The sequence below is a fragment of the Ylistrum balloti genome, unplaced genomic scaffold (genome assembly GCF_031769215.1).
Source record: "Ylistrum balloti isolate Yb309-2 unplaced genomic scaffold, AGI_CSIRO_Ybal_v1 Utg370204, whole genome shotgun sequence".
Taxonomy (NCBI): domain Eukaryota; kingdom Metazoa; phylum Mollusca; class Bivalvia; order Pectinida; family Pectinidae; genus Ylistrum; species Ylistrum balloti.
Genome location: NW_026782177.1, coordinates 415,218 through 439,227, shown reverse-complemented (window position 1 = coordinate 439,227; position 24,010 = coordinate 415,218). Strand labels below are relative to the sequence as shown.

The window sequence follows — 24,010 nt, the reverse complement described above, 5'->3', positions numbered from 1 at the left end:
TGTATTGCACTACTGATATGAAGGCAAGCACAATTAGTACACGGGCGAATTCATTGGATAACAGGCTGATTGTTTGACGAATTGTCCCCTAAACAAATGTGACAACATTGCGTGTGTGTGTTGATGTTAATTTGTTTGTTTCCCGAAGAGCTGTCAACAGTGAAAAGCCTAGAAAATCTAGCTTCTTGTATTTTTTTAAGATTTTTTTTTATTTTGTTTCATTCCAACGCATTTTATTTCACAAGAAAATACAAGTAGATTAGATACCAAGCCTACATAACCATTCTCCACATAATTAAAAAGAAGTACTTTCAGCTAATTGTCATTTACCGATTACGTCACTAAAGTGTTTATGACGTCACAAAGAAAATGCATGTCTTCAATACTTATTATGAAACAGAAATATTCTTACACTTCCCCGTCAAATGAGCACTTAACATCAACCAACATAAGAAAACTTGAGGAAACATTCCTCAGATGTTTGACTATAGCATCAGTTGCCGATTCACGGATCTTCTCATTTTTTCTTTGTCTCCAAGGAACATATTTGTCACGTGATCATTGTATTCTGTAGGATCAGCAGCAACGACTGGCTGCTCTTGTACAATCCGAACTTGTTTCACCCGCTGCAAAACGGGCGGATTGTCTATTGCGTCATAATCAACGTCATCAGATTTAAAATGAACGAAAAAGTATGAACACGCGCGGGTCCACGGATAGATGCAGCACCTGCATGTCATGTGACAACATATCTGGAAAACTTCTTTAAATGTAATTTTTATGCATTTCATAAATGGTGAAAAGTACCATACATGTTCGAATGCAAGAAATCCGAACTGGCATCCCCAAAAACCAGCTATCCATATGCTCAGGAATGTACTTAGTAAGCAGTAGTGAAAGTCACGACAGCAGGTGTAACCAATAGAAGCGAATTGCCAGATGCATCCAACACTGTGTGTTCCGCCAGGCTCAGCAAGTGTGTCCGTGTATCGGATCTGTAAAAAATCAAGTAAACAAACTGTAATACATGTAGTTTGAAATACCAAACATTAAAATATATGTTCTCAGCCTAAAATATACCTTAGTTCTGCATCTCCATCCTCACCTTGTCAAAGACTATGCCTCATTCCGTATGCATACAACCGCTCTCCCAACGTCATTAATCGTGTCCTATCCCACGCTATCACATCACATTTTCTATCCTCAAATCCTGCCTTTTCTCCCGTCCTTAATTATAATCAGACTTCGCTCAATTCCGCTGGTGCAACTTTGACCTATCGCTGTGCACTGTCCCGCCTGCCCCCTCCACACTCTCCACATTATCGTTCACTGTGTCCTGTCCCGCCTGCCCCTCCACACTCTCCACATTATCGTTCACTGTGTCCTGTCCCGCCTGCCCCTCCACACTCTCCACATTATCGTTCACTGTGCACTGTCCCGCCTGCCCCCTCCACACTCTCCACATTATCGTTCACTGTGCACTGTCCCGCCTGCCCCCTCCACACTCTCCACATTATCGTTCACTGTGCCCTGTCCACACTCTCCCCGCCTGCCCCCTCCACACTCTCCACATTATTGTTCACTGTCTCATGTCCCACCTGCCCCCTCCACACTCTCCACATTATCGTTCACTGTGCCCTGTCCCGCCTGCCCCCTCCACACTCTCCACATTATCGTTCACTGTGCCCTGTCCCGCCTGCCCCCTCCACACTCTCCACATTATCCCACACTACAAACTGACTCCTCATGCCTGTGTCCATTTCTTATACATGTGCGGTACATGTCCTTTGTATTTCTAAGCTTTAGGTAACCATGACTTAACCTAGAAGTAAATATATTACCTACCTTGATATGAGAGTTGAGTTTTTTAACATCTCTGTCCGGTGGAGGCTGTCTGACCCGTGGTGGTCTGGGCGGTCTTTGGTTCGGTGATTTCGGTTTAGGCGGCATCTTGTTTTTGTTAGAATCATACAACTCACTCAACTTAACATGACCCAGTTGATTGTTTCAGCATGGTTAATTATTGATAAACTTCACTATAACAATCATGTCAAGGAATCGGCACGAGACCGACGTACTGGAGATCTATAAGTAGAGTTTGACCTATGTGTATTTAGAAGACGTGCTGTGTAAGTTCCGGATTAAAAAAAATGGCATGCGTACCAAGCTTCTTGCAAATCCAAGTATTTATTATGAAGTGATTACACACGAAAAATCGGCTGATGGTCATAAACAAAAGGTGTATTTGGTTTTTTTTATATTGTTTATTTACAACAAAATAAGATGATGGAAAGAATGGCTAATTGGATATCATTTATACAGGTACGTGCCTGGTTACCTTATGTAACACAGTCTTACAGTTATTTACAGTGTAGTTAATGACTATTAATACAAACACTTCCGTCTCGTCGTCATAACAGAAGCCTGGTCATTCACGTGGGATAGCTATAAGCTTTAACACCTGAATGACCACACCGTGTGGTCAAGTATTTATTGAGGAATTCGGGCATACCTTACACTGACCTATTACTATACATTGAACGTTAACACTAAAGTGTTTTAAAGAGTCTTGAGTTTCACCTGAGAAAAAAATAAGGCGATAATTACGTTGCGCTATTTTTGTCCGAGACTTTTTAATTTTTGTCACGGACTTGTCGATATAGAGATTTAGTACCCTCTAAGTTCGTGGTACAATGTAGGGTGAGATATACAATGAATATATTTATCTTAGTCTTAAGTCTACTGAAGTAAGTATTTTTCAAGTGGACTTAAATCCTCATAGTCCTATATATTCCACACGAACATAAAAAAAGGGAAAAAAAAAAGAAAAAAAGGTTTAAAATTGATTAAATCATCATAGGTAGCTTTATATTTTATTTTCCGAAACACAAACTAAAACAAATTAGGTATGGTCAGATAGATGTTTTTTCTCGCAGTCATAACACTTCTGTTAAAGTTCAAAATCATGTTCTCGAGGGAAGTCTTGTTAGTTATTGCACAATAAAACCTATTTCTGATTTCACCTTTCTGTAAGAAAATTGCCAATTTTTGTTTTCCACAAGCCTCCATTTCTCTGTGTCTACAACAGCAACTATATAGACATATAATATTGATAAGACAAAATTCGTCAACTGAAACAACCGATTTCTTCCCGTGCTAAAAAGTCTCTAATGTCATTCAAAGCAGAAACAAAAGAAATGAAAAAGAAGAACACCACATTTTAACTTATGTAGCACCGGATGTAAAGTGAAATTCAAGATCATTTCTTCTTCAGTAAGCTGTGCTGTCATTTGTACTGTATACGACTTCACACTCACATTGCTTCTTACTAACACCAAATCATGTCACGAGGTGTGTTGATTTGATTTGTTTATCCTAATGTCTCCTTGGACACTGCTACAGGTCTTTTGGAATTTGGAATGTAATCCTGGCGATATTCTCACGATAACATTTTTACATTAGAGGAAATATCATTTCAAACACTTTTTTTTAGTGTTGTGTTAGCTCCCAGTTTCAAAGTGAAACTTCAAATGAAAATGTATAAATGTATGTCTAGTAGCTTTAGATATTCCTTTTTTATACACTACTACCTAATAGTATTCCTATCGGGAAGGATTTTGTCAGGAACATCCTATGTATGGGTGAAAATCGATATGTTTTCTTGTCAAACCGATATTCATGACTTTAGTATGTATGTTCAATGTCTACACCCATCTTTGTATCACCTTAACAAGGATTTTAAATAATCCCGCCTACCTTCCCCAATAACTATGCACAACGTCTCATATTACGTAGCATCCGCTGAACCAAAATTGGCAAAGCTTTGTCGCACAGGAAGATGAGAATAGGGGGGGCCAGGTTGGACTCAATTAAGTTGTGGTAAGAAATACATAATAAAAATTGGTTTTACAAGAAAAACTTCAATTTCATTTCAGTAAAACATACCACAACGTTAGCGAGGCAACAAGAGCATGGACATCCATGCAAGAAAGAAGGCATCAAGAAACTCTAAAATAAATGGACGGGAAACAACACACCGAGATACTGGCCAGTATAAATTAAAACACAGGAAATCTTCTATGACTTAGGAGGCATAGCAGTAGACTGAGCTATCTCCTATAGTCCCAAAGTAGTGTAAAGACCCTCCGAATGAATGACCAAGGACCTATACAATCTGACAAAGCAGGAATCTTGACAGCTGGGGTTCGGGACCCAGGCACCTGATGTTTGACAAGAAAAGCTGGATCAGTAACTAGGGTGACTGAGGAAATGTTCCTAGATCAACGAAGACAGGAGAGGACAATTCATTATCCTCACTCCTCCTACATCGCAAGGCTAAGGAAATGAGGAACATGGTCTTGAGGGTAACAGACTTCAAAGAAGCAGAACCCCCATACGATCGAAAGGTGCCCTCACTATGGATTCAAGAACTAGAGCTAGATTCCAATGAGGAACATAGCGATACACACCATAACGCCCAGGGCGATATTGCGCTCATTGAAAAGTCTCAAACAGAAGTCAGCTATCACATAGACAGATGCTTTGACCGAACCAACCTCCAACTCGATACACCAAGCACAGAAAGGTTTCCAACTGGATTGGTAGATGGCAGAAGAGAAAGTCTGGATGGTTCTTGTAATGCGAGTTGAAATTTTCTCAGAAAAGCCTGCCTGAGTGAGACCTTCTGTGAAAGCCTCCACGAGTGAAGGTGGAGGATCTCTGGACCAGCATGCATCAACTATGTCCGAGGACTTCGGAGAGGGTTCCATCTGGAAGAACGAACGAGAGGATTTCCAACAAAAGAGACAACAACCGTGGGAACCAAGACTGTCTCGGCCAGAGAGGAGCTATCAGAAGGAGGAAGCACACATGTCCCGAAACTTCTGAAGCATCCTGTCCACTAGATTGAACGGATGAAACACATAACCGTCCTGGTTGAGAGACAGAGCGTCCACTTCCAAAGCACTGGGATATGGAACCAAAGTGACTAGAGAGCTGGAAGCTAATCGTTCATGGAGGTGACAAACATGTCAACGTGCGGCCTGTCCCATACTTGACAAAATCCACTCCGTAAATACCGGCTGGCGGCGCATTGAGAAAGTATCCGCAGGATGGAAGATTCTTGACAAGGGTAGTCAGTTGCAAGTCCTGACAGAGAAGAAATGCCAGAGCGCACAGGACTTGAGAACTTGTGCCCCCTTACTTTCCCAGATTCCCAACAACTGTGGAGTTGTCGGGAGCCATAAAACCACTTTGGATTGCAAAATCCCTCGAAGGGATTGTACAACAAAAAGAACAGCTATCATCTAGAGCACATTGATGAACTCCGTGAGTTGTTCCCCGACTGGACATGTAATGTAATGTAATTTCTGGTATTATCCACTCATTTCACCTGACCAATGTAATAGACAGTCCAACACGCACACACGAGCGCTAATTACTTGACCCTTTACTAATATCTGACACGTGCATTTCTAAAAATTCTCACGTAATTGACATAGTTAATAACCTTTCAGAACACGAAGTCACAACTATTGTTGGATTGTTGGGACTGCTTTTATATAGAGAATACATGGTCAGTGTCTTAAGATATAAACTGTATTTTGGCGAGGGTGAAAAAAAACCCAAAAAACAAAACAAAACAAAACAAAAGTGGCAAGCAAGTTGGAATGCGCTCGAATTATTACAGGTTTACCAGCATATACCAGCAGAACATTTCGCTGAACGAGGCCTGGTAAAAAAACTACAGATATTCTACAAAATAAGTAATAAACTCGCGCCTAATCATCTATCCTTTTTATTGCCGCCTTTAGTGTTAAAAACTCGCAATGTAATCTCTGTGACGCTCAAAACTATTTTTCGCCAAATTTCTAACAACAACTAACGAACTTTTCTTTTTCATTTCTACTATCCTACTTTGGAACGATTTGACTTGTTTTGGTGTCAGCGCTCACCAACAAGAGAACTTGTTCTGTCCTTGTAATATGCATATTCAGCAAACTGAAAGGAGCGGAAGAAGCTCCCGCGTTTTTCTATGTGCCAAGAGAGATACGATACCTGTACTATACATACAGTATTGACACTTTCAGAGAAAAATCCAAAGTTATGAAAAATGTGTCCAAAACCATTTACTGAAAAGAAAAGACTGTTGTTGATAATGAGGGCTGTATAGAAGTACGTCTAAAAAGCACAGTTGTTTAACAGGGAATCATTAGGGATTTCTTTGTGTTACCACAATGTACCAGGTATGATGCTTGGCTATACATTATGCAGTTTGATCATAACACTTTGAAGCATCATATCAGCAGAACTTTCTGTATCTTCAGTTTTGGTCCCATGTCTTTAGATTTTTCTCGGAAGGGGTGCAATACTGTATACAACTATAAGTGTAATTTCAAATAAGAAATATCGTTGTGACGTCTGACGAATTGAATTTGTGCACATCATTCTTTCATGGGGACAGTAAAATGTCGATAAACCTGTATCCGATATACAAATAACACGTTCAGAATTTTTACGTTTGCTTAACTGGAAATTATCAGTATACAAAAACAAAAACAAAAAACAAATAAAAAAACCCCAAACAAACAAACAAACAAACAAACAAAAAAATACGTTACAACCCCAAATTCTTAGCATGAAAAACCTATGTATTTCCCGAAACATTTGAGTTAGATTCATATCATTTTGTGGACTATCCTTTTGCTGGTTAGGCCAGAAAAGCAATGCTTGTTTCGCAATTCTGCCATGACTTATTTTTTTTAAATTTTGGCTTCCATCAGATTTACCTACAAATACTCTCATAACTTCTAGTGAAATAAAGTATTATGGACATATGTTCCAAACTAACATTAATCATTTAACAAGCAATCAAGGTAAGAAAATAGATTATTGTAAATTATCCAATATCAGCTAAAACGCAGTTTCTTAAAATAAGTACTAGTCATATTTAGAATAGGAGAGTTGCGACATTAAGTGTTTTTTTTGTTACTGAAAGGTATACATCTTGTTATGCAGATCCTGGAAAGTACATTACTTATTCTAATAAATTTCCTTCTTCCTAATAAATGAGAAACTCTTCCATGCTAACCATAAAAAGTCTCCACACGTGTGCAGTTGAATTTTAGAATTTAAAATTATTATTCCAAAACAAAAACAAATTAATTATCAAGGCAATCACAAAATGAACACCATTTCTATTTACATAAATTTGTGAAACCTCAAAACGACTTCTGTCTAATCAAAAGGCGCAGACGAATATCATTTGGGTGATAGGTTCATTAGATGAATCCCGATAGAATTTGAGAAAAGGAAAGAACTTGACTCATATTCAAGGTCAAAGGCGGCAAATTTGTTAAACCTGACTATTCAAAAACGTAACAAGAAATACATTTGATCCTCTGGGGAAATTTAAGTTCACAGCTGGGGTCAAATTTGTTAAAACCACATCACAACTGCTTCTGACGAATCAAAGGGCGCAAAAGAACTGTATCTGGCTGAAAGGTTCCTAGGATGAAGCCTAACATATTTTTTGCAAAATGAAACGTTATTGACATTTATTCGAGGACACAGCTTGGGTAAAATTTATTAAAACCTCATAACAACTGCTGCTGACTAACCAAAAGTATTTCAGTATAGTGTGTTGTCAGTTTTGAGTTTTGATACAATTTTGTTATACGGTGAAAGCCTTACAGCTTTAGTGAATTGTCACTCACAAATTTAGAACAATGCTTTATGTATCAATAGAAATGCTAAATATTGTATATAGATTACAGGACATAGTACACCAGAAAGATCGCTTATGAATTAGGATTACACCTCAACCTTAAAACCTTTTATATTATATCATATCATTCACTCAAGTTCAACATACAAACACGTGTGTAAACATTAACAACACGATCCATGTTATTCCAAGTTAAAGAATTGGCACTATACTAAGACCAGTAGATTTATCATGTGGCTCTTAACTGACTTGAGATATTTTCACAAGAAGCAGTATCATAATTATTGTACAATCACTTGTAATACAGGTTACACGAATCGGAAATTACTTGGGGCTTTCCGTTGTTTTTAGGAAATGACTTCATCATTTGCTGTGTAGCTCGATTAAGCATTTGAAATTTAATTGCCTTATTTGGTCAGTTGACGTTAGCTGTCTGGGGCAACTAACATGGAGATATCTCGTACCTAGATGTATATACCAGCAGGTAATACTGACATGATACAATCTTTATTTTGTATTATTGTACTAAAACCATAGTTCTACCTCTAAGTAATCGAACTGCTTATATCGCAGGCAGGATAAAAGAGGACTAATTGTTCTTCCTTTCCTTGCGGTGAAGATGTATTTTCGTATGTATCTTTTGTTGCAGTTACCTACCTAAATGCATCGGTTTGTGTGCAAGTGCGTTTCTGATGTCAACAAGAAAGAGGTTGAGAGGTAAGTATTGGTGTACTAATTTGTAATACAGTATAATTCTATTGCGTTGTTTTCCTGTTAGAAAGGATGGCCATTGAAGTTTATTTTTGTTGTATCTTTATTCCATTACTGATCTGTCAGTGTGATATATCTTTATTGCATTACTGATCTGTTAGTGTGATATTTGTTGTATCTTTATTGCATTACTGATCTGTCAGTGTGATATTTGTTATATCTTTATTGCATTACTGATCTGTCAGTGTGATATTTGTTATATCTTTATTGCATTACTGATCTGTTAGTGTGATATTTGTTGTATCTTTATTGCATTACTGATCTATCAGTGTGATATATCTTTATATATCTTTATTGCATTACTGATCTGTCAGTGTGATATATATCTTTATTGCATTACTGATCTGTTAGTGTGATATTTGATCTGTTAGTGTGATATTTGTTGTATCTTTATTGCATTACTGATCTGTTAGTGTGATATTTGTTATATCTTTATTGCATTACTGATCTGTCAGTGTGATATATCTTTATTGCATTACTGATCTGTCAGTGTGATATATCTTTATTGCATTACTGATCTGTTAGTGTGATATTTGTTGTATCTTTATTGCATTACTGATCTGTCCGTGTGATATTTGTTGTATCTTTATTGCATTACTGATCTGTCAGTGTGATATTTGTTGTATCTTTATTGCATTACTGATCTGTTAGTGTGATATTTGTTATATCTTTATTGCATTACTGATCTGTCCGTGTGATATATCTTTATTGCATTACTGATCTGTCAGTGTGATATTTGTTGTATCTTTATTGCATTACTGATCTGTCAGTGTGATATTTGTTGTATCTTTATTGCATTACTGATCTGTTAGTGTGATATTTGTTATATCTTTATTGCATTACTGATCTGTCAGTGAGATATATCTTTATTGCATTACTGATCTGTCAGTGTGCTATATCTTTATTGCATTACTGATCTGTTAGTGTGATATTTGTTGTATCTTTATTGCATTACTGATCTGTCCGTGTGATATTTGTTGTATCTTTATTGCATTACTGATCTGTTAGTGTGATATTTGTTGTATCTTTATTGCATTACTGATCTATCAGTGTGATATATCTTTATTGCATTACTGATCTGTCCGTGTGATATTTGTTGTATCTTTATTGCATTACTGATCTGTTAGTGTGATATTTGTTATATCTTTATTGCATTACTGATCTGTCCGTGTGATATATCTTTATTGCATTACTGATCTGTCCGTGTGATATTTGTTGTATCTTTATTGCATAACTGATCTGTTAGTGTGATATTTGTTATATCTTTATTGCATTACTGATCTGTCAGTTTGATATTTGTTGTATCTTTATTGCATTACTGATCTGTTAGTGTGATATTTGTTGTATCTTTATTGCATTACTGATCTGTCCGTGTGATATTTGTTGTATCTTTATTGCATTACTGATCTGTTAGTGTGATATTTGTTATATCTTTATTGCATTACTGATCTGTTAGTGTGATATTTGTTATTATCTTTATTGCATTACTTGATCTTTATTGCATTACTGATCTATCAGTGTGATATTTGTTGTATCTTTATTGCATTACTGATCTGTCAGTGTGATATTGTATCTTTATTGCATTACTGATCTTGCATTAGTGTGATATTTGTTATATCTTTATTGCATTACTGATCTGTCAGTGTGATATTTGTTATATCTTTATTGCATTACTGTCTGTCATGTGATATTCTTTATTGTTATATCTTTATTGCATTACTGATCTGTGATATTTGTTGTGTTACTGATCTGTTAGTGTGATATTTGATATATCTTTATATGCATTACTGATCTGTCAGTGTGATATATCTTTATTGCATTACTGATCTGTTAGTGTGATATTTGTTGTATCTTTATTGCATTACTGATCTGTCCGTGTGATATTTGTTGTATCTTTATTGCATTACTGATCTGTCAGTGTGATATTTGTTGTATCTTTATTGCATTACTGATCTGTCCGTGTGATATTTGTTGTATCTTTATTGCATAACTGATCTGTTAGTGTGATATTTGTTATATCTTTATTGCATTACTGATCTATCAGTTTGATATTTGTTGTATCTTTATTGCATTACTGATCTATCAGTGTGATATATCTTTATTGCATTACTGATCTGTTAGTGTGATATTTGTTATATCTTTATTGCATTACTGATCTGTCCGTGTGATATTTGTTGTATCTTTATTGCATTACTGATCTGTTAGTGTGATATTTGTTATATCTTTATTGCATTACTGATCTGTCAGTGTGATATTTGTTATATCTTTATTGCATTACTGATCTTTATTGCATTACTGATCTGTTAGTGTGATATTTGTTGTATCTTTATTGCATTACTGATCTATCAGTGTGATATATCTTTATTGCATTACTGATCTGTCAGTGTGATATTTGTTATATCTTTATTGCATTACTGATCTGTCAGTGTGATATTTGTTGTATCTTTATTGCATTACTGATCTGTCAGTGTGATATATCTTTATTGCATTACTGATCTGTCAGTGTGATATATCTTTATTGCATTACTGATCTGTTAGTGTGATATTTGTTGTATCTTTATTGCATTACTGATCTGTCCGTGTGATATTTGTTGTATCTTTATTGCATTACTGATCTGTCGTGTGATATTTGTTGTATCTTTATTGCATTACTGATCTGTTAGTGTGATATTTGTTATATCTTTATTGCATTACTGATCTGTCAGTTTGATATTTGTTGTATCTTTATTGCATTACTGATCTGTTAGTGTGATATTTGTTGTATCTTTATTGATATTTGTTGTATCTTTATTGCATTACTGATCTGTTAGTGTGATATTTGTTATATCTTTATTGCATTACTGATCTGTCAGTGTGATATTTGTTGTATCTTTATTGCATTACTGATCTGTCAGTGTGATATTTGTTATATCTTTATTGCATTACTGATCTGTCCGTGTGATATATCTTTATTGCATTACTGATCTGTTAGCATTACTGATCTGTTAGTGTGATATTTGTTATATCTTTATTGCATTACTGATCTGTCCGTGTGATATATCTTTATTGCATTACTGATCTGTCAGTTTGATATTTGTTGTATCTTTATTGCATTACTGATCTGTTAGTGTGATATTTGTTGTATCTTTATTGCATTACTGATCTGTCAGTGTGATATTTGTTGTATCTTTATTGCATTACTGATCTGTCAGTGTGATATATCTTTATTGCATTACTGATCTGTTAGTGTGATATTTGTTATATCTTTATTGAATTACTGATCTGTCAGTGTGATATATCTTTATTGCATTACTGATCTGTCCGTGTGATATATCTTGTTTATTGCTTTATTGCATTACTGATCTGTTGCATTACTGATCTGTGTGTGATATTTGTTGTATCTTTATTGCATTACTAATCTGTCCGTGTGATATTTGTTGTATCTTTATTGCATTACTGATCTGTCAGTGTGATACTTGTTGTATCTTTATTGCATTACTGATCTGTCAGTGTGATATTTGTTATATCTTTATTGCATTACTGAACTGTTAGTGTGATATTTGTATTATCTTTACTGCATTACTGATCTGTCAGTGTGATATATCTTTATTGCATTACTGATCTGTTAGTGTGATATTTGTTATATCTTTATTGAATTACTGATCTGTCAGTGTGATATTTGTTATATCTTTATTGCATTACTGATCTGTTAGTGTGATCTTTATTGCATTACTGATCTGTCAGTGTGATATATCTTTATTTGTTTTTACTGTTGTTATGTGATATTTGTTATATCTTTATGTTGTATCTTTATTGCATTACTGATCTGTCAGTGTGATATTTGTTGTATCTTTATTGCATTACTGATCTATCAGTGTGATATATCTTTATTGCATTACTGATCTGTCAGTGTGATATTTGTTATCTTTATTGCATTACTGATCTGTCCATAAGCACAAATCAGCAGCTACATGTACATTTGTTGTATATGTTCTTTATTGCATTACTGATCTGTTAGTGTGATCTTTATTGCATTACTGATCTGTCAGTGTGATATTTGTTGTATCTTTATTGCATTACTGATCTGTCAGTGTGATTTATCTTTATTGCATTACTGATCTTTCAGTGTGATATTTGTTATATCTTTATTGCATTACTGATCTGTCAGTGTGATATTTGTTGTATCTTTATTGCATTACTGATCTGTTAGTGTGATATTTGTTATATCTTTATTGCATTACTGATCTGTCAGTGTGATATTTGTTGTATCTTTATTGCTGTTATTGATATTTGTTATATCTTTATTGCATTACTGATCTGTTGTGATATATCTTTATTGTGTGATATTTGTTGTGATATTTGTTGCCTTATCTTTATTGCATTACTGATCTGTCAGTGTGATATTTGTTGTATCTTTATTGCATTACTGATCTGTCAGTGTGATATTTGTTTATTGTATGTTTATTGCATTACTGATCTGTCAGTGTGATATTTGTTGTATCTTTATTGCATTACTGATCTGTCAGTGTGATATTTGTTACTATCTTTATTGCATTACTGATCTGTCTGTGATATTTGTTGTATCTTTATTGCATTACTGATCTGTGTGTGATATTTGTTGTATCTTTATTGCATTACTGATCTGTCCGTGTGATATTTGTTGTATCTTTATTGCATTACTGATCTGTCAGTGTGATATTTGTTGTATCTTTATTGCATTACTGATCTGTCAGTGTGATATTTGTTGTATCTTTATTGCATTACTGATCTGTTAGTGTGATATTTGTTATATCTTTATTGCATTACTGCATTACTGATCTGTTATCTGTTAGTGTGATATTTGTTATATCTTGTATTGTTGTATCTTTATTGAATTACTGATCTGTCAGTGTGATATATCTTTATTGCATTACTGATCTGTCCGTGTGATATATCTTTATTGCATTACTGATCTGTTAGTGTGATATTTGTTATATCTTTATTGCATTACTGATCTGTCAGTGAGATATATCTTTATTGCATTACTGATCTGTCAGTTTGATATTTGTTGTATCTTTATTGCATTACTTTATTGCATTACTGATCTGTTAGTGTGATATTTGTTATATCTTTATTGCATTACTGATCTGTCCGTGTGATATATCTTTATTGCATTACTGATCTGTTAGTTTGATATTTGTTGTATCTTTATTGCATTACTGATCTATCAGTGTGATATATCTTTATTGCATTACTGATCTGTCAGTGTGATATATCTTTATTGCATTACTAATCTGTCAGTGTGATATTTGTTACTGACGTAACATATCACTGTAGTTTTTTTTTGTTGTTGTAGTTAGTTTGTTTTGTGTGTTTACCATAAGCACAAATCAGCAGCTACATGTACATTTGGTCTGAACATTGTTTTTATACATGTTCTTTTAAGTTTGGCGAATAAGTGTAAAGATAAGTTGGATTAATCCTTAAGTTGTGCTCGCATCGGCTGTAATGTTGTTACTGTTTTTATTCTATTTCATGTTATTTTTAGTGTCACTCTAAAGCGTTTGTGTGCATGTTTCTACATGTTCTAGCGTTCGGTGGCCTATAGAGGCCTTTCGGTGATTCTTAGGAAATGACGTCATTTGCTGTGTAGCTCGATTAAGCATTTGAAATTTAATTGCCTTATTTGGTCAGTTGACGTTAGCTGTCTGGGGCAACTAACATGGAGATATCTCGTACCTAGATGTATATACCAGCAGGTAATACTGACATGATACAATCTTTATTTTGTATGTAAACATTATTGTACTAAAACCATAGTTCTACCTCTAAGTAATCGAACTGCTTATTTCGCAGGATAAAAAAAGGACTAATTATTCATTCTGTTCTTACGGTGAAGATGTATTTCGTTCCGGGCATGGTTTCCAGAGTCCTATCAAGGACTTTTCTACCTCAAATGTGCGAGTACAATGAAAACTGTTCATTATGATAGTTTGAGATTGTCCCGAGCTATGTATGAAATACGTGACATGAGGCTTTCTAGTGTTGTACACTGTGTTGCAACTGTCAATGTGTTAAAAACATGTAACAAGAAAAATCTGTATGTATCTTTTGTTGCAGTAATCTAAATGCAACAGTTTGTGTGCAAGTGCGTTCCAAGTGTCAACAGGAAAGAGGATGTTAAAGGGGTCGACAGCGATGGTGTACTATTTTGTATTAAAGTATGAGTCTAGTGTGTGTTTGGTGTATAGTCTTTCCGTTTGAAGTGATGGCCGTTGGAGTTTGTGTATCTTGTTAGGTGATGTGATATTTGTCGCTGACGAACCCAACGTGCTGCTTGGGGTTGCAATATCCCGTTTTTGTAGTTGGTATCCTCAATGCGAAAAGCGTTATATATTTAGAATATTGCTTTTTGTTCGATGGTTAAGGTTAGTCTAAGGGCCGAGGAATCCTTAAGTTATGATTTTATTGACCGTAATGTTGTTTATATGTGTATTCCATTTAAGCCTATTTTGTAGTGTAATGCAAAACAATTGCTTGTTTCAAAATGATCTAGCATGAGGTTGTCGAATTGAACTCCATCAGGCATTTCAATCATTCTCGGGAAATGACGTCATCATTAATAGTGTTGCCCGGATGTTCAAATTTTCCTTCCGTTTTGTTCTTCCAAGTCGTCGATAAGCATTTAAACAAGTTAATACCCCTTTAATAGATATCTTTATCAACATGGCATGATACAATCTATATGGAATCATAAAATGAATTTTAATTCTACTGAAAATGTAACTGTATTTAAATGCTATCGTTGGAAAAACGATCGAATTGTTCATTTAGTTATTTCATTTCAGGCACTGACGTCTATCCTCCTACCATCAGCTTTTAATATTCAATGTCCGTTGTCCTTATACAAACATGTAAGTCTTCTGTAAGTAAAATGTGACCTATATATGTAAGTCTTATGCTGATGATTGGGATCTATTTATATGTAAGGCTTATCCTGGTGAATGTGAGAATTCTTAACCTTATGGTGGTTAATATGACCTTTTATGCCATTGCCATGGAAGACTAAGTTTGACAATCATATCAAGATTTTGCTGAAGAGTTTAAGTATTTTGTCTTTGGGGTCAAATTCAAAACAGAATGACATGCCAGTTCAATGATGGATACGTCGCAGAATTTATCAGTTTCCTTCTTATTCATGTTTGCTACCTCTATTTTCCAGCTTTCCCTCTTCCTTCTCTCTGAATCAGTAGCGAAATGGCCTTCAGGCACGTCTGTACAGCTGAAACTACCAACTTTGCCCGAATGTCCTGTGCAATTGCTGGTGTGTGCTGTGATATTCTCAGATCAGTGCTTAAAGCCACTATTCCAGGAGATTTGTCTGACATTCTTAAAAGTCAAAAATCACATCTCCGTAAAAGTATAAAGGGGTATCAGCAACTGATTCTATATCCTTCGACAGAAGAATTCTCCCTGGAGAAAGTTGATTCATCACTTTTGTATGCACTAATTCGCAGCATCCAGGGTATAAACATTACAGCTCCTAAAAAGGGATGGGGCAAGACACCAGACAGCACAGACAGATCGCCGGCAGCCAATATTGAACGGCTAAGAATCCAGCGTAATGAGACGTATGGACACCTGCCATCTGCGTCACTGCGCGATGATGAGTTTAAGAAAAGATGGGACAACATGTGTCAGTGTGTTTCTGAGCTAGAAAGAGACGTTCTGACAGGAGACACTTATGTGAGAAAATTGAATGAGATATTGACCATGAGCATGGACCCTGAAACAGAGAAGTTGTACATGGAGACACTTCAAAGACAATACGAAGCAGACTTAGAGGTCAAGGCCGTCATGCTGGGAGTCAAAGGTGAGTTTGTGCAAAAGACTTGTACGGCAAGTATAGTGAAGGCTATATTAAGCTGTTTTTAGATAACCCTAATTAGTAGTTATAGTTGAAGTGTACCTTTAAGTGTTTTATCAGTAATGGGCACAAGTAATCACACGATATTCTAGAGGTCTCTTGACGCCCATCGTCATATATGTATTTATTAATTTCTCCTCTTTCTCCTTTGCTTATTGACGAGTGCATAGACGTGATGGTAGCAACAATACACAAGTGAAACTTTTATATGAATGTTCAATTAAATTATCTCTTTCTTCAAACTGTCAAAAACAAAGCCTAATCAAAATAATTTTGAGCACACTCGGCTCAGTAAGATATCTTGATTGGTTCCAATTTTTAGCCATAAAACCCCAGGTGGTTCAAATTCTTTGGTCCAAATCAAATTTAGTCTTGTGCATCACATTCAAAACTGGTCAGATAAAACCAGTTTGCATTCTCAAGGGAAAAAGAAACTGAAGGTTTATATTATTGTGACCGATTTTGCTGGGGAGACGCTATGATCGGAGTCTTTTATTCATTTAATGATTTATTTTGAATTATGAAAACCCCAAATCTCATCATATTTGGCTGGAAGTTTCAATCGATGAAGCCAGACAAAGTCTACAAGAAGAAATACCTTGACTTAAATTGAAGGTACATGAATCAAACTCGTCATAAGGGTCTTTGTCCCCTTCATGATTTCGATTATACAGATGATATACACTGTCATTCCACAACAAAACTGTGAGATTTAAGTTGTTTATTTATCTTAGGAGTTGTTACAGACGTTGCAAAGAAACAGAAAGCAATGGCCTCGGACATGAGGGCCATGAAAGGTAAGGCATTGTCTTTATTAAGCAAATTTAAATGTTAATTTTTAATATGAATTTAAAATATAGTACTTGTATTTCTGTTTTACTGAATTTAAAAATGTCTTTGTGCGATACCAAGCTGGTTTGTTTAATGCTCATTAGTTTGCCTGTTGGTTGTTGGTGTATACCTTCTTCTCATTTGAGAACGTGACATTACTTACTTTGATTGGCCAATGTTTACATGGCGGGTGTCGTCGATGTAGAAGAAAACTTACTCTTCTGGTCTTATTCTCCCTGTGATTTTCAGAAATATCCATGCATATCTTTTTTTTTGTTAAATTTTTGCACTAGTTTTAATTGAATGTGAGTTGGGATTGTTATTATGTTGACATGTTGGTATTTCCTTGTTGTTCTAAATATGTTTTTTTTTTTTTTTTTTTTTTGTTGAATCACCAAACGTTTGGTTGTTGAATTCACAGTGATTTTCATCATTTGGCAAGCTCTGACCGGTATCTAGTTACACAAATACAGTCATTTTTATCACCATTAGTGAAAATTTTATCAATTCATGAAAACGGTGATACCCCGACTTATGATATGGGGATAATATAGTAATAACTTTTTCCTTTGTCCGTCCGTCCGTCCGCGATAACCTATTATATCCGTAAATATATTTGGTTCATATCCATATCATTGTATTCTATCACCAAGGTCTGCACCTGATTAAATTTTGATGGTGACTGTTCAAGGCTATAGATCAAAAGTCATCACTTGACCACTTTAATAAAATGAGAGGGGAATGCATCTATGTGAGTCAATGACCATTTTGTCAATATTAGTGTTTAGGAGTGGTTTTTTTATCGTAATTGAGACTACAATACATCCTTTTTGGTTATTTTATAGTGTATGGTATTCTACTATAGTTTAAGGATGAGTTAACCTTTGATGTCTCTTGATTACATATGAAATAAACCAGATGGAACTTTTCTTTCGAAATTGTTTTCAAATTTAAACACTGATATAGAACAAGCAATCCATTTAATATAAGTGTTTGTTTACATTAGGAGCTGTTGAAGATGTTGTTAAGGAACAGAAATCGATGGCTTCAGACATTGAAGCCTTAACTGGTAAGAATTTAGATGTTATTACTATACAATATGTATATTGATTATTACAGTAGCGCCTTATAAATGCTTCACATTAAAGAAGCGAGGCTTTCTGTCTCTCTGTCGTTTTTCGTTTTGTGGGACAATAGCTCAAGTTCTATTGCCCAGTCACGCTCAAGCGAAGTTCATGTGTCGGAGGGATGTTTTGGTTTTAAGCTCTTAGAGCAAGACTAGGGTCATTGTCACTATAAATAGAACACTGGTTTCTGTTTTGATTATAATACTCAGCCTTTTTCTGTTGCTTCTTCACTGGAAGTGATAGCTATCAACTGTTCAGAGGTCAAAGGTCAAGGATACTATGTTGTAGATAAACTTACTATCAGAGCGGACTGTTCTATTTAACTTATATTAAAGTTCCCTCTTTGTTCACTGCATACCCCTGAGATGAGCCTGACATAGTGTTGATTTTTTGTTTTTGTTTTTGTTTTTGTTTTTTTTTTTTTTGCGGACGGGAATATGATATGGACATTGTGGCAGTCATTTTTGAAAACACATTTGTTGTCTTGAAAACACCTTTCTAAAATTTATCTTGTATTTTGCTGGTGCTTGCTAGGAAGAATTCTTATATAGAGAAAGGAATGGGAAAGAACCAATTTTAAGAAACACAAAAGATTATACCGTCGGGATAATCCTACGTCCGTGGTCCACTGTTAGTCCTCCTGTTGTCGCCCGTCTCTGAACAGTTATTGCTCTCGTTATTTCTTAGAATTTACTGGACATAGTTTTCTCAGAGTTCACATGTTTCCTTTGGTCCAGTCAGTATAGAGAACGATTACCAAAAAGCAGTATGACAGATGCAGTCATCTTCGATTTCCACGATTGAAGTTTGTCATCACTATTTCTTGACATGTAGTAGATGCTTTTTCCTCATATTCGATTTGTGGGTTTCACTTGGTCCCCATCATATTCATATAATATTTCATGTATGAAGTTGAGGTAGGTGCACTTGAAACAGTATCCAACATTTCTGAAATTTCCTTATAAAACATATACCTATCTAACTCTTCCTGTAATGCTTTAAATTACAAAAGATTGATAATTTCTTTTTGTTGCTTCTGAACTCAATACCAGATATCTCATATATTCAGTTTTCATCTGTCCACTAAAATACCAAACTTGTATGATATTTATCACAAAAGAAACAAATAAATAAAAAAAATATTGGATTTGGATAATAAAATCATTTTCTAGAATACACAATCATGTTATACCCACTTAATACTGAAGATCTCATTTTACAGAAACCCACCCGGACCTAAGACCCTTGATAGGTGAGTGATGTCAATTTGACATGGTGAGAAGATATACAGCAGTTTCTTTAAAACCAGGACCAAGGCAACATAAACTGACCAGTATAAAATATGTTGATGCCCATAAGTTCTCGATCGGTATTCTCATCTTCTTCTCTACTGATGCTATTGAACCAACATAGGGTTCCTCCGATGGGGCATTATTGACGAAGAATTAGCTACATATTTGTTCATTTACGGTTTATCTACCCAACGTCTAATTCATTCTTTTCTAGTTCTGCCATTGGTATTACCCTCAGACTTGTCTGAAACGACCAAATATACTTATTTAGCGGGTTCATTTAAATCAAATATTGCTGCCAGGATCACCATTTCCAAAAGCGTATTCTAAACCTAATCTCACCAGTTACACTGGTGCAACTGAACAAAAATCATGGGGGATGTGAATGAACTGAACATTTTCCCCCATTTTTTGTATCTTTATTGTTTTAATTATAGATCTCATAATTAGAAGACCGTTAAGGCCATTGGGCCTCTGAATGGAGATGCTATAACATCACATACTAAAATTAAAAGAGTTATCTTATATGTATAAGGTACATTTTGTGTTAACGCTAATTTGGCTTAAGAATGGAAATTGTAGACTTTTATGATTTAGCAGGTGTTTCAATTTGAAGAATCTGTTGTTATGTTAACAAATCAAGCCTTACATATCTCTAGGTGTTTCTGTATATAGTATAATCACGCGTACTTTTAAAAAAATTTCCTTCAGAAACAACAGTAGCAAGGATCAAAAAGGAAAAAGAGAAGAAATTCCTTTCCACCAAAGCCTTCCGTGATGCTCAAAAAAAGCTACAAAAGAACAAGATTATAGTCATCAAGGGTAACACAGGAGACGGCAAGACTTCTACCGCCATTCAACTCATGGACTTGCTGATCAAGGAGCAACAATGCAGGCAACCTCTTCAGCTTCACAAAATAGAAAATTTAGATTTATTATCTCCAAATTCTAATTTGGTTACTTGTATTGATGATATTTTTGGGGAGAAAGATAAAGGAAATGCTGATGTGCAAGAGTGGAATCAAAGGATTTCAAAGGTAGATGTACTTTTTGATAGTAAACAGACAAATGTTCTTCTCCTTACTATTCGTAATGAAATATTTAATGCGTTGGGAAAACGTTCCTTTGGAACAGTTTTCACCCCAAATAATATCATTGATCTAAGCTCAAAAGAATACAAAATTGCAGAGGAAAGAAAAGCACTGCTAGAGTTGTATAAACCAAATGCATTTTCGTGGACAGAGGAAGAAAAAAAAAGAGTTTTGACTTGTGCACCCAATGTTGGATTTCCCCAATGTTGTCATCTTTTCTATAATTCTGTGCAACTGCAAAAAGAGCGTGCGCGATTTTTTGAGAAGCCGTCTGAATTTTTGATTGAAGCATTATCCAGAATGCAAGAATGCTCTGCAATTTTGTTTCTCTTCCTTAATGGAATGCTAAGAGTAAAAGATCTCGATCCAAACAATGATAACATCAACAAAACATTGTTAGATCAAGCTTTTAACATCAAATTATTTGATGGGGGAGACTACAGAGGTCCTTTGACAGTTATGGAAAGAGTTGGATTTGTAAAAGAAAGTTTAGACAAATTAATAGGGTTTTTGGTGGTGAAAGAGTATGATTGGTGGACGGGTGATGAAATGTACAAATTCAACCATGATTCAATACATGTCACAGTAGCTCTTTTGTATTGGAAGAAAACGCCAGTTGGTTACATTCAGAATTCTCCCAGGGAATCTCTCAAATACTTAACCATCTCAAAAACAACCTTAAACATGATAGCCATATCATCTGATGAATACACATATCTGTGTGAACGTCTACTCCGAGAGTTAGACAAAAGAGTGATTATTACAGGCATTCGATCTCTAGACGTTTGGAACGATGATGGATTCGTTGGGAGATTCTTTAGGTATTTGAACGAGAAGAAGGTTGATAAAGTCTCTGTGTTGAATAAAGCATGTGATTATGGTGTTGCAAACTGTGCTTTATATCTTCTGAGTGAGGGTGTCAAACCCAATAAGGACACAGCATGGTGGTCTTTGATAACAGGCTGTGGTGAGTATAGAAAGGGAGATGTGGATGTACTGAAGAAAGCGTTTGTGTACCTGAATGCTGAGATGAAAATGGACTTGTTGTACAGAGCGTGCTGGTATGGTTCAGAAGAATGTGCTTCATATCTTCTTGAAAAGGGAGTCAAAGCTGACAATTACACACCATGGTGGCCATTGATTACAGGTATTCGGTATGGCGGTAAGGGAGATGTGGATGTACTTACAAAAGTTTATCCATATGTTAGTGACAAAGCAAAGCTTAATCTCTTGAATGAAGCATGTCGTTCTGTTTCAAGAGATTGTGCTTTATATCTTCTGCGTAAGGGCGTCAAACCAAACCAAGGCACAGGATTGTGGAAATTGGTAAAAGGAAGTTATATGCATGGTGAAGGTGTGGATGTACTTAAGGAAGTTGTTAAATACACAGATGGAAAGATGAGACTTAAAATGTTGAATCAGGCATGTCAATCTGGTTTCGAAGATTGTGCTTTTTATCTTCTACATGAGGGAGTCAAGCCCGACAAGCACACACTGTTTTGTGTGGTGTGGGGAGGGAGTGTGAATTTGTTGCGTTCACTGGAACAGTACAATGTCATTGAAACAGCAAGGTATGACGATAATAACAATGTTCTACATGTGGCATGTGAGGAGGAGAGAGAGGAGCTAGTGATGCTGTTGTGTGAAAAATACCCACGCTTAGTACGTGAAACGAATAAATCAGGGGAAAGACCACTCCATATTGCGACAAGGTCAGGAAACCGTTCTATAATCCAGACAGTAACCAGGGCTACGCAGGATTGAAAATGAAGGCACAAGTATGAGACAGATAGATGTGGTGTACATAGAAGTTGTGTTCAGTACATGTCTCTTCTCTGTTAGTGCAGACTGCGCTACATGTGAGATAATATTTAGCTGCAAGGAGATTTGTATATGTTTTTGTGAGAGATAACAAAGGGCAGCATTTGTTAAATGTGAGCTGTATAACTGGACGCATGAATATTTAGGTATATCTATAAAGATTTCACAGGATTGAACGAAGCTGCGAGTAATAAAGGGCAGACTGAAGTGTATGTTATGAGAGGGGCCCAAGGAGATTCCCAGAACTGTCCACAGCTGTGGAAAAGAAAGGAAGAAGTAAAGTTATTCAGCCTTTTACATTCTAATTGTACAAATCATGCACATATATAAATCATATAAGTGAAAAAAGTTCTAACGTCTTTGATGAAAAATCAATTTCATCCGCGAATGTTTTTAAATCATCTGATCCGAAGGATCGGAATTCCGTTGAGTCATCGTGTTACGTCCTTCTTCGTGCGCCATGCGTAAACTTTTAAACTTTAGCTCTTAGGTTGCTCGTGTGAGATTCAGCTCCAACTTTCTTGAAATGATATTACGGTTCTCCTGGCAAACTGTTCCTATTTTTCGGCTCATTCTGAAATCCGCATTTTGTTTTTCTCGTCAACACTACTGGAGCATTTAAACGAAATCAGGTGAGAATATTGAGAAACTTCATTGAACAAAGCGTTGTTGCTTTTGTTAACTTTACTATTGAAATTCAGGTTTGTTTGAATAAGTTAGTTATTGTTCATACTTGCATATTTCTGTGTTATATTTGATATAAGTTACTTGTTTATATATCAAATGATTGTTTACTTCTTCGAACGTGAAATTTTCATATTACGTTCGGAGTAGATTCACTAAAACTTCAAGATTGTCTAAATGCTGACCATTGGGTTATATTATCTACATTTCCAATATTTTTCTGTTACCAGGGCAGAGCTAAGGTTATTTATGATAACATGGAAATGGTGTTACCCATTTATATAGATAAGAATAATTACAGATAACTTGTACTAGGAGAAATCATGCTACACCTGTCCTTAATATCCTTTGCCCCGGGGTTTCATTAGTTTCGGTTTACGTTATGGAAGCTCCCTCTGGAATGTCTCTCCATTACAATTGTTATAATACACCTGTAGGCTATATCCCTTGTCTTTGGGAGTCATTACTTTTCAAGATGGAGCTTTCCTTCGGCACGTCTCTACATTATAGTTGCTATTATACACCTGAAGGTGGTATCCATTGTCCCAGTGGACTAAGACCACAATTAATTTCACTATATGTTTCATTGTAACATTAAAATTCATAACTAAGTCCCAAAGTTTCATCTGCAAATTTCCATTTCACCTGGCCAAGATCAACATCTGAGAAGCAAAATGTAAAAGTTTCAACCCATCATGTTGGGCATTTTCTGGAGATATACCTCCATATGTGTCACCAACGTCAATTATATACATCCGGGTCAGGGGTAAAGGTGAAAACAG

General features: G+C 35.5%; 2 protein-coding genes across 3 annotated transcripts; one reads left to right on the top strand and one right to left on the bottom strand.

Annotated features, from left to right (window-relative positions):
* Nucleotides 1–485: 485 nt before the first annotated feature.
* Nucleotides 486–1,950, bottom strand: LOC132551504 (uncharacterized). The gene is made up of 2 exons (XM_060215654.1): nt 1,846–1,950; nt 486–995 (listed from the first exon to the last, which is right to left on the bottom strand). The coding sequence occupies exons 1-2, from the start codon at nt 1,948–1,950 to the stop codon at nt 486–488; spliced, it is 615 nt and encodes a 204-aa protein (XP_060071637.1).
* Nucleotides 1,951–8,148: 6,198 nt separating this feature from the next.
* On the top strand, nt 8,149–23,870 carry LOC132551500 (uncharacterized). Of its 2 annotated transcripts, XM_060215648.1 has the most exons (8): nt 8,149–8,210; nt 8,376–8,443; nt 15,304–15,369; nt 15,678–16,328; nt 17,117–17,179; nt 18,220–18,282; nt 19,563–19,592; nt 20,344–23,870. In XM_060215648.1, the coding sequence occupies exons 4-8, from the start codon at nt 15,713–15,715 to the stop codon at nt 22,485–22,487; spliced, it is 2,916 nt and encodes a 971-aa protein (XP_060071631.1). In that variant the 5' UTR covers nt 8,149–8,210; nt 8,376–8,443; nt 15,304–15,369; nt 15,678–15,712; the 3' UTR covers nt 22,488–23,870. The 2 variants fall into 2 exon arrangements, with proteins under 2 accessions (XP_060071631.1, XP_060071633.1); XM_060215650.1 differs by lacking the exons at nt 8,149–8,210; nt 8,376–8,443 and adding an exon at nt 14,161–14,214.
* Nucleotides 23,871–24,010: the final 140 nt, after the last annotated feature.